The sequence below is a fragment of the Vanessa cardui genome, chromosome 8 (assembly GCF_905220365.1).
Source record: "Vanessa cardui chromosome 8, ilVanCard2.1, whole genome shotgun sequence".
NCBI lineage: Eukaryota > Metazoa > Arthropoda > Insecta > Lepidoptera > Nymphalidae > Vanessa > Vanessa cardui.
In genome coordinates this window covers 12,728,276-12,745,431 of record NC_061130.1, presented here as the reverse complement: position 1 = coordinate 12,745,431, position 17,156 = coordinate 12,728,276, and the positions used below count along the sequence as shown (strand labels likewise).

Sequence of the window (17,156 nt, the reverse complement as noted above, 5' to 3'; positions counted from 1 at the left end):
AAGTTTGGACCTAATTCAAAATCGTCTGTTAAGATCAATTAATCAAATCGCTATTTGGCTTAACCAATTAGGTGGCATTGCAATATCCTGCATTTTTTTAATATGGTGCAATAAGCCCCAATTAAAAAAATAACAATAACAATAAAGGAATAAAATACATTGCTGTAGCAACATAAAGTAGAAGTAGCTTAAGATGATTAGAAATTAATTGACACCAAAATAATTATATATACATCTACCTTTACCTAACATATATCAAATAACATTATTATTTAATATACATCGCGAAAGTGTAAGCTATACGGGTACAATATAGTTTAATAGACTAGCGAATAAGGAGGCTCAAGGAGGCCTCCTTGCGGCACTCCTGCTTCAGTATTATAATGTATACCGATAAATGAAACCAACGCTCCGTGAAATTAATTTTGATTTATCTTGTTAATTTCTTATATTTTATGAATGATCTCATCAAAAGTGATTCTGAGATAAGATTTTGATAACTTATACTTGGATTTTGAATACATTTTTTGATTTATAGGTACAACTTAATATTTCAACTTAGTTCAAGTAAATCGTTTTAATTTTTTTGCATTTATTTAATAAATCACTTTCAATTTACTTAATAAATAAAGACAGTAATGGAGGATTTTATAATTTATATTTTATTGGAAAAAGAATGTTCGTTCTAGAAGGCGTATAATCAGCTTAACTTTTTGCAAAAAGATTAACAAGATAAAATTTAAGGTTTTTCAAAAGCTTTAGACAAAATAAACCATACTTTTGAAAAAAAATGTAAATTATTTTAAATTTATTGCTAACAAAGCGCTTGTGTTACGGTCTAAAGTCATCCGACGAATAGTAACGATTATATAAATTACATACATATATACTTATTTATGGCTAAAACCACACCACCCTTTTTCGTTCAATTTTTGAGATACCTTGCATAAATTAATCGCACGCACTGCAAAACTTCCGAGTAAACGTGCGAACATCAGCTGCGCATGCGTACGCGTCGCTTCGACATTTAAATATAGAACGTCGCTAGGAAATCGCCGTCCCATTTTATTGTCGAACCACCACAAACGGCTGATTTTAACCTCAAAATTGTCATAATTTGATGAACGGTTTAAATAATTGTGTATTATGTTATGTTTAAAATTTCCAATTAATGTGTGTTATGAAGTGAAATCTGGATAATCCTTTTACGTGAGTGAATGTGGACAGACTGTTAAAAATATTAAATCCGCGATGTACAGTGCACTGATAATTACGTTATTGCTGTGGAAACATGGTGAATCATTTACATTTTAATTTAATTTCACGCAATTCTCATAATGAATGCTTTCATTATTCCTCAAATTATTTTTACAGTTATAATATATTACACATGTTTACCGGGAACATGGCTATGTACATAATTATTACGGAAAATACAACGGAAGGAATTCAGGGGATATATCTTGCTTTGTAGGAAACTGTTCAGGCAAATTTTCAACTTTAAATATCGTGTATTCAGCGCACGTTTTACTGACCATAAAAGCGGCGAGTTAGGGGAAAATATTAATGGAAACAAGAACATTTTAGAACAAAAAATTTATAGTTCGTACCATTTAGAATGCCGGTGCTAGATTGCTCCTCGAATAGATATGACTGCATACAAATATTTAGCACTCTTTAAATTCTAGTAGATATTCACGGACCTTCGAACATTATACAGATTATTACGATTTAATAAATTTCATTGAAAATGTTGAATAAATTCGCTAATAAGCCTAAAAAATTATTACAATTAAATGTTTTCAATTTCATAAAATAATCAGTTTTATTTCAAAAATATCTATTTGCGTAGGAATATATAACGCGCTCATGACATTAATTCATTGTTTTAAAGCTTTAACCCAGATGATTGACTCAAGGATCTTAAACAAAGCGTCGCGGGTTCATGTCCGTGCAAATCACTTAATACACAGTACAAAATTACGGGTAGAACATACAAAATAAACTTGGTCAGCAATTTTAAGTCTTTATTCTGTTGCCACCGAACTTATCTTTCGAACATTTAAGGGCAGTTAGGGAATAGGAAATAAATACAATGTTTGTAATTCAATTACGCTTTATTAACAATGCTATATAATTATGCTTTTAATAATATTAACATAACATTCTCTTTTTTTTGGTTTATTTATGAGAAACTTCTAAATTACCTAATATTATCGTTACGAGTCAATGACCTTGGCAGCACGGGCGATAGTCGTAAGATGTAAAATTAAAAGAGACTGATTCTTAGTTGCTGATTATTGTAATTTCGATCTTAATTATTTGTGCGTAAGAGCGAATTTACTTTCATTTAATTTCATTGTCCTGTGTATGGTAAAAGGTTACCTTTTTTAATATAGTAAACTAACGAAACAGAGAGTAGTTGTGGAGTCTCCTGCTCAGTTGTCCATGATATTGATGCCCGTTGTCGAAATTCGTTCAGGTCAAAGGATAACCAGAGCGAAAATAAACAGAATCCAACTGACAGATCTATTCTTCACTTCAGTTTAGAAAATCGAACTTACTACACTATACTAGCGCTTACTATAATGTTTATTTAGAAAACCAACATTCGTCTAATGTATGAGTTGCTAGTGTTCTATGAAAAGAATTATGCTATAAACATATAAAATCATACTAAAATAAAATTCATATAAATATTTGGAAGCGTCTCTTGTACTTTTAACATGTATTTAAAAGAAATGATGATTGTATATCGAGATGTAACATCACTATGATTCTGTATGAATAGTGATTGAATTTAATTAATGATAGCAACTTAACACGATCACTGATTACGGCGATTATCGCATTACGGCGCATCCCTTCGCTTCACATATATTCATATAATTTTTGTGTTGCTTTGTAAAATTTAATATGTTAAATTTTTTGTTGGTAGAAAGATTAAAGCTATACGATATAGCGCTTGCACGTGAAATGAATATTCGAATATTTTGTTTAAGTTATATCGAATACGCGACCATTTACATACTATGACTTTAAAAAGAAAAGTTCAGTCATGCAGTATGCTGTGATGTTTATCTAAGATATTACACACGAGAAAATACTACAGCAAATTCACTTTAACTTAGATGACGAAAAATTAAATGTGTGCGTGAGTGCTCTTCATGTGTCATGCTGGCATCGCATATTGGCAGCCTAATGAGATCCACTTAGCTACCTTTCACAGATAAATGTATTCGATACTATGATACACCGCGAAACCATTCCCTGCACTGAAACACCTAAAATTATTCAAGACAGACTCCTATAATACTTTTTTTTGGCCTTTTGTGTGGGTGTTCCTCACACATCAATAAATCGATTTATAATATAGATCCACACACATCGGCACGACCAATATATATATTTTCTAACAGTTATATCTTTAGTGTATATAAATAATTCTTTAACAATTTTCAGGTGTCGTGGAAAGCATTCGTATACTCGATCTCCGCGTGCCAGGTCACGCTGCGGAGGGCGGCCAAGCTTTATTGGGCTGTCAGTTTGATCTAGAAGGGGACGACCTGTACTCAGTCAAGTGGTATAAGGACGGCAGGGAATTCTACCGCTATGTTCCTTCAAATAGCGAACCGACGAGCTACTTTTATGTGCCAGGTGTTTTCGTTGATGTTAGTACCTAAGTTATTTTTTCATTAACTCTTTCAAAAAATAGTTTCACGTGGTGGCTTATTTGAATCCGCCTGGGTGGTTTTCATGCATTCATTAGATATTCCACCTCAGCAGTACTCAGTATTTTTGTAGTCCAATTTGATGGATCAGTCAGCCAAAATTAACAGGTACAAGGGACATAAAATCTTAATGGTTCGCAAAGGTTTGTGGCGCATTGGCGATCTAAGAAATGCTTCCAATTTTTAATTCCTTGTAGCGCCTCTGTTTATAGCTAGTGATAAACACTTACCATCAGGTGGACTATTCACACGTCCACCTACAACAAAAACAAAAATAAAAAATAGTATTATAACGATTATACAAAACATGAGAATCTCCATGGATCCAAGCCCGGCCGAGTACAATTAAATTTAATGCAAATATGTATTTCATCAAATTTATGACGAAGGAAAAATTGTGAGGAAACTTGCATGCATCGTATAAAATTCTTTATTGGAGTAGTGTTGAAATAACCTCTTAACCTCATCTAGATAAGAGGCTTTAGCCCGACATGGGATAGTTTAATTTAGTGGTTGTTACTTTTTACTTTTTAATAACGTGCTTCCATCTTTAAATAATAACCGCTAAACAGCAGTATGTAGTATTGTTTTGTTCCGGTTTGAAGGGTGAGTAAGCTAGTGTAACTACAGGCACAAGGGACATAGGATCTTAGTTCCCAAGGTAAATGGCACATTGACGATGTAAGGAATAGTTAATATTTCTTACAGCAAAATTGTCCATGGGTGAAGGTGACCATTTACCATCAAGTGGTTCACATGATCCACCAATCTATTCCATAAAAAAGTGAACCAATAGAAATGCAACTGTTACAGTACAAAGATATAAACGTTAATGATCCTAAATCTTACAGTTATTATTGGCCTGTCTCGTGACCCAAATATTATAAATACTCCATACGTGACAATACGGACAGATGGAAGAATGTTAATCTAGAAGATTCGTACACGACGGTTATAGGGATATTGTTTTTGTCCTGAGCCCTTAAAGCGTTTCGCGTATATCCGATCCAACACGGGGTTTTATTAAAAACCGTCCAGTATTTCCACGTCACGCATGTACAAACGATAGCATCGTGCAGTACACGTTTTCAGAAATTTTATTTTTAGCCCCCGTGTCGACAAAAGGAAAATCATAAGAGAAACTTCACACTCATTCATTTTGTTACGATGTTATTGAAGTGAATTCGTCCATAAATTTGAGCGGCGGAAATATTGATGCAACGGTTTCAGGATAATACGAAACACTTGAACTACTCCGATACTATATGTTGTACTGTGCTGGGTCTCACTTCGATCAATGTGTACGATACTACATCTGCTGAAACATTTATATATTATATACATTAAAATTAAAGTGAGTAAAGTAACAGCCTGTAAATTACCCACTGCTGGGCTAAGGCCTCCTCTTCCATTAAGCAGAGGGTTTGGAACATATTCCACCACGCTGTTCCAATGCGAGTTGGTGGAATGCACATGTGGTAAAATTTCGATGAAATTAGACACATGCAGGTTTCTTCTCGATGTTTTCCTTCACCGCCGAGCACGAGATGAATTATAAACACAAATTGAGTATATAAATATAGTGGTGCTTGCCTGGGTTTGAACCCGAAATCATCGAGCAAGATGCACGAGTTCTAACCACTGGGCCATCTCAGCTCAGTCATATACATATTATGTAGCTTTAATAATAATCTGCCACGTTGGTTTAGTATCTGTATTGGTTCGTCCATCCTGAGTTTCAATCCTTAATTAAAGCCACTTAAATTTTGGTTTTTCTATCAAAAAATGATCAGAAGCCGAAAGATTTGAACTAGCAATGCTTACAATTACGTGCTTTGGAGAATATATTGGTCCTAATGCCAAATTATATCCAATTATAGTCACTGTTTTGCGGTTTTTTTGAGTTCACCTGCGTTTGCGCATAAACTAGTTACTCCATATGCACATCTCGGAACTCGAGACTTTTTAAATACGAATAAGATTTCAACAAAGTTGTAATACTTAAGTCTCCAACACAATTATTTCTACAATAATGAATGCTTTATTTAAATTAGCGACAAATATCATATCAAATGATAATGATAAGGTTATAGCACAATTTATATTCAGCAAAGTAAATAGGCTTCGATATGTAAGCTGTCAGTACAAGATAATGTTCGACGAAATAATATTTTGTCGAATATTTATTTGTCGTATTTAATAAATCCATGATATTAAAACGTAGGTTCTTGTTTACATGACCTTCTGAGTCAATATCCGAACAAATGATTAATTAGCCAGCCCGATGAGTATAATTCAGCTCTGAAATAAGTAAGCCTCGTTTAACTATTTGTCCCAAGTTTACGGTTAATTAAGGGTACATTTAATGGGAAGTCAAACAATATTGTTTTGTAAGATATCAATGTTCAAATCGCCGCTATGGTTACGACCTGTATACTTATAAGTTTTATATTGATTAACTATTCAATACGGTAGTTGATTTTTTAATTTTCACAAATTTAATATTAACCAATCCGGTTAGTGAAATTATACTTTTGAATTTTGATATTACAAAACATTGAATAATCAAGATAAAAATTCCAGGAAAATTGTAATTCACACTTTCTCTACTAATATTTGCATTTATCATACATATAAACCTTCCTCTTGAATTACTGACCATTGATAAAAACCGCATTTAATCCGTTTAAAAGATCTAAGTGTACAGACAGTGGGAAGCGACTTTGTTTTATACTATGTATAAAATAACAACTCAATACAATACAATTAAAGTGAACAAAAGGTAAAAATACTTGCATATCAAATATAAGTGAATTCATAATAATAATATTAAATACATTATTTATACTGTATTATAGTAAATTAGTATAGTAGTTGGTATACCATTAATATGGTTTGAAATAACGTCAGTTTGTTAAATCAAGTATAATAGATAATAGTTCGATTTTAGTTTAACTAACTTACTTTTATTACATTAATGAATTTAGGATGATGATTATTTATGCATTCTGCAAATGCATTTTTAATATTTTTACGTGATCGATATCGCAAACCGCGATGCAATCCTTTTGTCTCCTAATAAATCAGTGCGGGACGTTTTGCTACTGCAACTGTGGCACTGTGACACTTATCTCCGGAATGACAGCGCGCATAATGTGAAACTTTCGCGCGGCATACTCATTTATAGATAATACCTAATCATGCATGTAAACGACTTAATATCTCTTAATAAATAAATTCATATCGGTATTATTATATTTTTCCAAATAAATGCCTTTTCCCTATATTTTCAATAATGACGACATTACTAGATTTGTTGCTCTGTGTAGAGGCCTTTTGCGTGTCTTTCCTGTTTAATATGATTGTGTCCAATTATTTGTCCAATGATGTGTTCGTTTACTGAGGAACTGCGAAAAATTTGCATGTTTAATTAAACAATAACAATATTCAATATTCACTTGATTGCATCTCTGGCCCAGTTGCTTTTACTGGAAGCTTTTTTCCAAAAACCACACCTGCCCAACTCAATGGTACTTTTTGCAGTATAAATTAGATTGCGCATGTATTTTGTAATGTAATTTTTCTATATGTGTAAAACAACATAAACATCCATATTTTCCCAAACACACACACTTATTATTTACATTATTACTTTCATTCATGTAGATACTATACACACAGTCACCTGTTATATAAAACGTCAACATCATGTATAATACAAATCAAACTCTCTCACAATTGTTTACGCGTTTCTATTTTATTTTTCCAATATTGATATTTTTAAACTTATTGTCAACGTGTTTCGGATCTTTTTATAAAAATCACGAGCTTTTCTTATTTTAAATTACATTTTGAGAATGCCTTTAGTACAACACGAGTATTGTAAAATGTTTTAATCCGAGAAAGTGGGGCTGATTTGTTACGTACTTAATTTGTGATTATAATTCATCTCGTGCGGTGAAGGAAGACATCTTGACAAAATAAACACTGCTGCTGAAACAAACTACAAATCTCCTAAAGCAAAGTCTTGTCACAAAAGTAGGACACTAACAAGCTGTTAACAAAATCTACATATTGTTTTAAAAGTATACAATTTTCAAGATATCCCGATCATCCAGCACGGTCGTAACTCTTGAGCATATCACGCAAGATTCTGGTGGTCGCTATCGCTGTGAGGTATCCGGGGAAGCACCTTACTTCGTTACAGTTTCTGACGATAAAGACATCAGTATACATCGTAAGTAAATCAATTTTATTTGTAATATTAAATCTAATTGAGATACAAATTGTTACTATATGTTCACGAGTAATAAAGATATGCTTATAAAATTAAGTTTCCGACTCTATAACAAAATTCCGCAAACATTTTTAACTTTGCCGTATTATAAATTTAAATCATTTGCAAAAATTACATCATAAAGAAGGCACCATAAATACAAGATTTTATAGATAATAAAATAGCGTGGAGCTAATACTTCTTGATTTCCAGGCGAGTTAAATTAGATACATTTATATAACTGACTTTGTAGTTTTACATGCCCACTTGAATAAAGTATATTTTGATTTTGATTACACATATTCATTTTCAGTTCTACCAAACCATGCGCCAAAAATGACTGGTCTTAAAAATGAATTGAAAATAGGAGACTTACTCGTAGTAAACTGTACGTCACCGAGATCTCGTCCTAAAGCGCAAATAAAATGGCTAATTAACGACCTCCCAGCTCCTGCGAATTACTTACGAGGGCCCTGGGACAAAACGTCGAGAGAACGCTCTGATGCTCGGGATACAATCTTAGAATTGAGTTTTATTGTAAGACAGAACCACTTCCATGAAGGCGTGCTGACACTTAAGGTAAGAGGGCTGTATACTATTCTAATGTGCAAAGTTTTAGTTGTTTGTTCTGGATTCAAGCGCTCGTGTTAAGAGAAATTGCAAGTTTAGGGATACAGCAAAATTGTTAAAATTGTATTTGTTTTAGCATGGGTAAATCTAATGCAAAGTTTTAATAAAATGTTGTAATATATAACACAATAATCTTCATAACAATTTATGAAACAAAAAATTAACAGAATATTTTGTTGAACTCTTAACGTAATCTGATTTACGAGCAACATTTGCATTTTGATACAACAGATACATATGCTCTATTTCATTAAGTACATAAAATTGATTACTGATGTTATTATAGTTGACTAGTTACTAAACAAATACAATAATTAATCCCTAAAATATATTTGAACAACTCTTCTGACGTGTGAGGTTGACTCATAACCCAAATATTTTGAAAATCAATTAGAATGAGAGAGTAAAACTGTGGTTTTTTTCAGTGTCAAGCTTCCCTCGCTCCACTTTACCAAGAAGAAGTTATTCACCATATTTTACAAGTAACTGAGCCGACACAAATTGACAACTCTTATTCCGCACTGAACAACTACGAAGAGACCGTTTTCCAAGAAAACACGGACTTTTTGCCGGCGGCCGAATCGCAAAGTGATACGGAAATGCAAGGTTCATTTATTTCATGTAACTACTTTAATTTTTTTTTCTTATGTTAACTAAATATGCTGGAGATATTTTAGCGTACACTTATAAAAGTTTATTTAAGCGAAATTAAACTTTAATCATTGTAGAGGACCGTAATATGTTTTAATATTCATAATTCCATTTTATTTTATTTCGAGTAAAGCTCCAACTACTGCACCAAGAAAATAATATCAGTTGACACAAAATTAAACAAAACTGTCGAACTAATTTGTCTTTGCCTGCTTAAATAAATATTTAAAAAAAAGCCTAAGTAGTCACTTTCATTGGGATTAATGAAAGTGACTACTTAGGCTTTTTTTTTTGTTAAGTTGGATAACTTAAAAATTACTTAGACTTAGACTAGAATAGAATAAAATAGAAGAGAATTAATTCGATAACACCGCAAAGCGCCAAAATACAAACTGGCTAAAGATCACAATTCTTCCAGTAATTTGATGATATGTATTTTGGATAAATATAGGTATGAATAAGCTTGGATTACATATCATCATAATGATCAGCCTGTATTATCCTACTGCTGGATTTAGGCCTCCCCCAATGATATATAAAGTTCCATTAAATTCAGTTTAGTTGTTTCTCATATAACAATATCAAGCAGACAAGAGTTACTTTCGCAATGTACAGTAGATAAGAGATTCCTGAGCTACATATATAAGTATTAAGTCAGTCAGTTTTTGAACTTGATTCTACAATTTTTTTAACCATTTTCCAATATTACAATTTACGGTAATTTTTCAGATAAAAAAGCAGCATCAAAACTTTCGCCGTGGGCCATCTTACCATCTATGATATTCTTACGAATGTTCGTATAAATAACGCATATAATGCGCTATAAAATTTATATAAATAATGTTATTTGCATTTTGTTATTAATGTTAAGAAAATCAAAATCGCTTCGGTAAATTTCAAGTATCATTTTCATATGATATTCCTTAGCGTTATATTTGTGATAAGCATTTTGTTTTAAATTTCTCTTAGAGATTAAATGAGATAATATTGTGTCTGATATACATTTAAGAAATATGTATTGTTAAAAGACATGTATGTGTAAATTCTGTAATTAATTATTTAGTTACTCACTATAAATAATAATTGTTCCAGACTTAGGAGTGATTTATTTTAATAATTAAGATTTATAACATTTTTAATGTGATATAATTGTGTATTTTAATTTATAAAAAAAGGAAAATATTTGGTATTATATTTTATATATATTAGAATTTATTAATAAAATAGCTTATTTTCTCTTTCTTGCATGGTATTTGTATTCTTAATCATCAAAAACGATAAATAATAGCCAATAGCGTTTAAAATCCAAATTTTGAAAAAAAAACTCATGAATCAGTTTATATCATTTGCGATATAATCAAATTATAAGTTACTTGTGGAGTTGGTGGCAGGCAAACCAGGAAACGAGGATAATCCCAATAAGACGTCTTCATATTTAAATGGATTTGCTTTGAAATTATTCGATAATAATTCTTGAGTCCTAACCGACGCCCAGAAGCAAACAGATACAGTTAATATTGTGATATTAATTAATTTGAGGTATGATGAGAATGCGTATTTAATACAATTAGAAGCTTAAAGTACCTTTGTAATAGAAGACGTTGATTGGAGTAATGAATTTGTTGACTTACAATTCTTTTTTTGAATAATTAACGAATTAACTAAATCATAACTATATGAGTTTTTACCAGAGATTAGTGATATGAAAAAAACGAATGTTTACTTTATACTTGTTTATTTATTTGCTAAAAATTCTGATAGGGGTAACTGAGTGAACAACCGACTGTATCGCGAGTAACGTGTGAGGTGTAATCAATATCCGGAACCACGAGGACCGTTGGGGCCACCACTGGGATAACCATCGCTTCCTCCAAAACCATTGGATCCTCTGCCACCGCCCCGAGGACCACCCCTGCCGCCTTGAGGTCCACTGGGATAACCACCGTCACCTTGGCTACCGGGGTAATTCCCGCCTCCTTGTGAACTGCCAGGAAAGCCGCCACTGCCTCTGCCTCCAGGATATCCCTGTCCTTGGCTATCAAATCCTTGTCCATCAGGTCTTCCACTAGGATAACCAGATGAACCTGAGTCTTGGCCAAAACCAGGTTGTTGATATCTTCCACCTTGAGGTCCACCGCCTGATTGTGGGTAACCAGCACCATTTCCAGCGAAAGCGTCCGCACTTGCATCTGCACTACTATATCCCTGGTTTCCACCTGGAGCACCTCCTAAGAAAATTATCACGAGCTTTAGTTGAATCTTACTAACAATGGCTTTGTGAGAACTTATCTTGATAAGTTTCACTGATTTATCAGTTATTCTAATAATACATTCAATCTGCAGGGTATGATCAGTCAGTGTAGTTACAAGCACAGGGAAGCATTCGTTACAACTTAGATGCCACGGTCATAATTGTTGTAATACTTTTACATTGTCAGAAATTGTGAGTATTTCCAATATCACTATTACCTTAGGTAGAGTTGACTAATTACTCTTTGGAAAGTAAATTTTCCTATCACACATAATATAATCGCTTACTTATATATCAAATGAACTAGATATTTTAATATTTTATTAAAACTCACCACGTCCAAAGCCAGATCCAGTGCCACTACCAGCACCTGTTAAAGAAATACGTAAATTTTAATTTAGCTCCTTCAATGGTGGTAATTTTATAATTTATTTATCTAAAAATACTTTTGAAACGAACTGTTTTGTTTTAATGCTGTGATCTAAAGTTATTCGAACATTGTTTGTACCCTTTTTATAAATTACCAAAGAGTAAAAGTAAATAATTTTAAGATAAATAAAATACATATGCGCAGGCGCCATGCGCGCGATGAACAAACCCTCATATCGAATCTGGGGCTTATAGCCCTCACTATCTGCCTCGTACTCGACCACCTGCTTTCTGCCATCAGGTAGAACTACATTATATTCCCCTGTGGTCACATCTCCATCGCGCTGTTCTGAATGACCAAACTTAGTACCTGTCTCCGGATTATCAACCTCATAGCTAAATTCATATTTAGCGGGTTCCTGCGAAACGTAATTCATATCCGTCATCATAATACTATTGAAAGCACAAAATACATTTTCAAGCAATCGATTATATGATTTATTTACAACTTACATTAGATTCATTTACCCCTGATCCACGATAATTTTCATTTTGACTATTTAAATCATTACCGAAATCAGGGGTGCCGTACGACGACGACGGAGATCCGGATCCACCAAACGGTTGCCTCGAACCTTGGCCTCCGTTTCTTCCATTAGAGCCGGTACCGCCCGGAGATCGATATTGATTAGATGGTGTTCCATAAGAAGAGTCAGGTCTTTGGGATGAACCGCGTCCGCGGAATGGTCCGTTTGAAGAATCATTTGGTCCTCGTTGATTTGGAGTTCCGTATTCGGAACTTGGAGCAAAGCCTTGACCCGGTGCTTGAGATCCACGTGAACCACCTCTGGGAAAACCTCCGGATCCTTGTCCTGGTACACCATACTCTGCTGATGGAGAAGACGGATTTGCTCCTGAATTAAAACCATCGCCTAAGCTGGAATCGGAGTTAAATCCACCGGGAGATCTTCCCTGACTCCCTCCTGGAGGCCCATATTGTGATGATGGACGTCCTCCATTCCCAGATCCTGAGTTAGGAGGTAGATAGCTATTTACTGGTGGTTCGCATTTGCTCGTCGTTAATGCGAAAGCAGCTAAGCACAGAATCCACTGGGAAATAAATTAAATTTATCGTTAATATACCGAACACATTATTTCACGGGTAAATATTTAAAAATATGAAATAAAGAAAAGACAAATATTACGTACCAAAAACATATTTGCAGAGTAAATAATTATATTATTTGATTTTAAGTTATTATTCTTAGATGTTTCTGTTTCTGAACTCAGAAGTGGAATATATTTTGAATATCCAACCCAAACTTATATAGTGATCATATTGGTGAATGTCGTATTGACAACAATCCAAGAGGTGCGCACGCGCATCGTGTCTCAGCTTAATTTCGTGCATCCATCTCCAATGCGAGCAGCTGAAATTATTGCGGCACTCGACATTGCAATAATTTACAGGTATCTTTTATATCACCGTTGACACGGGAAACAAAACAAGCAACTCGTTCATTTATTTGCCCATGTTTTAATAAAAACCTCAAAAAGGTTTATATTATATAAACTTAAATTTAAAAAAAAAATGAGTTATATTATTTATTGAAATAGGAATTGAATATTCCTTTTATTTTGGTAAGTATATTGGTTTATTTGTTTTTAGTGACATCATATATCGAAAAAATCGTATGTTATATGATTCATATCATTTCTATATTCTTCATGAGATCTTTGTCGTACCTAATTTGGGCACTAAATTCAAATAGGTTATGTAGTCGTGTATATTAGATAAAATAAGGTTAAAACATAAGTGTCTCGAAAACAAAAGATTCAGAAGGGAATCTTAGTTCTTAAGATTGGTGGCGCATTGGCCATGTAAGGAATGGTTAATGTTTCAAAGAGCGCCATTATTGCCCTATCACATGGTGATAGGGCTTTGTGCAAGCCCGTCTGGGTAGGTACCAGCCACTCATCAGTTATTCTACCGCCAAATAACAGTACTCAGTATTGTTGTGTTCAGGTGTGAAGGGTGAGTGAGCCAGTGTAACTACAGACACAAGGGACATAACATCTTAGTTCCCAAGGTTAGTGGCACATTGACGATGTAAGGATTGACTTACAGTTTCATTGTCTATGGGTGATGGTGACCATTTACCATCAGGTGACCTACATATATGCTCGTCCGCCAACCTATACCATAAAAAAATTATCAATGTGGTGATCACTTACCATCCGGAGGCCCATTTGCTGTTTTGAAGCCTATATAAAAAATGTAATACAAAAATTACCAAGACTATCGCTAAATATTTTATTACATAAAAGGACTGACAAAACTTTAACAGTTTGGGTAGCTATGTTAATTGCTTATTACAGACTAAAATACAGAAAGTTTTGACTATAATAAGCCGACATTAATAAGTATATAAGCTATTTTTAGTGTAGTATAATATGCATATAAAATATCTATACAAACTGGACTAGTCAACAATTATTTTATAGATCTGTTTCCATTTACCTACTCTTTAGTTTGGTTTGTAAATTATACGCAGGGCTGTGGCATTGGTAATAAAATGACAATATTTCGTTATTATTTTAAAGTTATTATAGATATTTTTAAATAAAATAACATATATAACAATTTTAAATACGACAAGAAATCGTATTATACATATATTACTGATAAATTAAAAAAAAATGTAATTGTATAATTGACGTGTTCTTTTATTATTGTCATTAATTGACTATGCTCATTAAAGTAGTTTTAAAGAACATAGTTAATAAATCACTGTAATATATAAAAAAATTAAGTACTAAGTACCCAAATGACAGAGTTATTATGTTACTTCCTTTAACATACAAATCCCGTCAATTTGAGAGAGATGGTAGTAGCAGCCCTAGATTATTTCAAATACAAACTAAATCGGATCGTGAGCTTACTCCGTGCTCTTCCACAGTTGGCTCGTGTGATGCAATCTTTTCGCTCATTAACGTCCTCACACACGACAACACATTTATGAGCCATATCTAGGATACATTTTTACAATAAATTTTATATTTCATAACACGTGATTTAAACTACCAATACACTACACTCTCATTAGGTGACAATTTTATGTACACACAATATTATTTGCTTCGATAGAAGCTGTGACCGCGAGAAAAAATGACATACTTATAACGAGTTTCCTACCCCGAAATTATTCTTGGTTCATTTTCTCTAGAACAATATTCGATTATTTAATAAAATAACGCAATTTGAAGTATATCGAGTAAGCTTGAATGCTATGTTAAAAAGTAAGATAATCGCGGTGGAAAAGGATTTTGCTTAACATTAAAATTCAGGAGTCTGTAAAAGCCTCATTAGTAATCTTAAATTGAGTTCAACATACTATAAAATCATTCATAGTATTTTGATTTTTCTAATGTTATTAATCACGTATTATTTCTCTTTATTATCGTTATAACGCAGTTTTATCGTTATAATCGTCATAATGTAAATAATCCATTACATTAATCAATCTAAAAGTAATAGATTAATAATTTTCAATATGTATTTAAATTTATATTTTATAATATTTAAAATAAATTGTAATAAACATTTTCTTTCAAAAGTCAAAGTCAAAAGTCAAAAATCTTCCATCAATCCGGAAATTAATACATCGGATCTGAGATTCTTTTAATTTTACAATTAAACATTTTTACATGGAGACCCCCGAAAGATCCAGTTTTATATACGTATACAATGACACATGTACACTGACACAATAGATTTACTAATCCTGTGTAATCGGGTACTTGGTGTTACTAGTTTATGCTTGTTCTTAGTATCAAAGAACTATGCCACAGTATGTGTGAAGAAAGGCCATTTACGTTGCGTAAATATATAAAATTATCATCAATAACAAATTGAGTATTACAGCCATTTATTTCTTTAAATTTATAGCTGAACTAATCACTTAGACCCAGGCTATAGATTGCACGAATAGTCCTCTCAATACAAAAATGGTATTAATATCGGCTGCAAAAGTTGACTTTGAATTGTTATCCTACTGAAAATTAAATAAAAGAAGGCTGTAAACTCAATAGCGATAATGATGGCTGTTATTGTTTCACCTTTGGTATAAAACATCCTTTTTATTTTGAGGAGTACCAATATTTATTTATTTTTCATATTTTTAATAATAGCAGATTTATTAAGTCATTTAATATAAAAGACATTGGCGCTGTTAGAAACATTAACCTTTCCTTACATCGCCAATGCGCCGTCAACCTTGGGAACTGAGATGTTATGTCCCTTGCGCCTGCAGTTGCACTGGCTCACTCACCCTTTAAACCGGAATACAGCAATACTAATTTGGCGGTAGAATATCTGATAAGATGGCGGTATCTACCCAGACGAGCTTGCAAAGCCTACCTAGGATTATAAACCAAAAGTAATACCACATACGTAGTATTTAGGTTCAAGAAAGGAAGTCAAAAGTAGGAATTAAAAAACTGTTATAATGAAATATCACAAGTTTATTATGTAGCTCAATAAATACTCTTTGTTAACGTTTCGCTAATATACAGAGCAGTTTTGTCAACCGCGTAATTACAATACATTTGGCTTCGCACAACTAGTCTAATTCACCTAACTATGAGAGACGTCAAACACACATTAAAATTAAAACATTATCACAGACATCAAATACTTAAAATATCACATTCTCCCTTAAAAAAATACACAATTAACATAACATTTTCTACTACCAGTATTATTATTTTAGTAGCATTTATTGTAAAGCTGCTTCTAGACTATAGGAAAATTGTAAGTTCTTGTTATTACTACATTGTATAATTAACAAACATAGACATCACCAACAATTAGTTACATTTTTATAACAAACGACATATTCGGCTCATTAAATATAAAACAAACGTGGTAAATTTGCAGGATCATATATAAGTATATTTTAATTTATTAAAAAGTAAATAACATAGAAGAGAAAGTCTTCTAGCGAATAAATTAGTTATATTATGTTTTATAATAAAGATCCAACTTCATAACTAACAAAGTTAATGAAGTAAAATCATCGAATTGTAAATGTAATGTAATTGTAAATGAACTGTAAAGCTGCGTTATAGGAAACAAATAAAAACATTCGTGTTGTCCACGCGCGTTAGTGACAAATCAAGTTGTCAACAAATGTTTGTAATTATTGCTGACGTTCTGACGGACAAAAATTACTAGCACCCTTATAGC

The 17,156-nt window shown here is 32.7% G+C and overlaps 2 protein-coding genes across 4 annotated transcripts; one reads left to right on the top strand and one right to left on the bottom strand.

The window, feature by feature from the left end:
* The first annotated feature begins 1,039 nt into the window (after window positions 1-1,039).
* On the top strand, window positions 1,040-10,404 carry LOC124531916. 2 transcript variants are annotated; one of them, XM_047106486.1, is made up of 6 exons: window positions 1,040-1,294; window positions 3,463-3,671; window positions 7,833-7,968; window positions 8,321-8,586; window positions 9,063-9,243; window positions 10,018-10,404. In XM_047106486.1, the coding sequence occupies exons 1-6, from the start codon at window positions 1,252-1,254 to the stop codon at window positions 10,089-10,091; spliced, it is 909 nt and encodes a 302-aa protein (XP_046962442.1). In that variant the 5' UTR covers window positions 1,040-1,251; the 3' UTR covers window positions 10,092-10,404. The 2 variants fall into 2 exon arrangements, with proteins under 2 accessions (XP_046962442.1, XP_046962441.1); XM_047106485.1 differs by having other exon boundaries at window positions 9,063-9,258.
* Window positions 10,405-11,018: 614 nt separating this feature from the next.
* Window positions 11,019-13,220, bottom strand: LOC124531933 (pro-resilin-like). 2 transcript variants are annotated; one of them, XM_047106512.1, is made up of 5 exons: window positions 13,118-13,220; window positions 12,422-13,018; window positions 12,138-12,327; window positions 11,874-11,909; window positions 11,019-11,516 (listed from the first exon to the last, which is right to left on the bottom strand). In XM_047106512.1, the coding sequence occupies exons 1-5, from the start codon at window positions 13,124-13,126 to the stop codon at window positions 11,101-11,103; spliced, it is 1,248 nt and encodes a 415-aa protein (XP_046962468.1). In that variant the 5' UTR covers window positions 13,127-13,220; the 3' UTR covers window positions 11,019-11,100. The 2 variants fall into 2 exon arrangements, with proteins under 2 accessions (XP_046962468.1, XP_046962469.1); XM_047106513.1 differs by lacking the exon at window positions 12,138-12,327 and having other exon boundaries at window positions 12,481-13,018.
* Window positions 13,221-17,156: the final 3,936 nt, after the last annotated feature.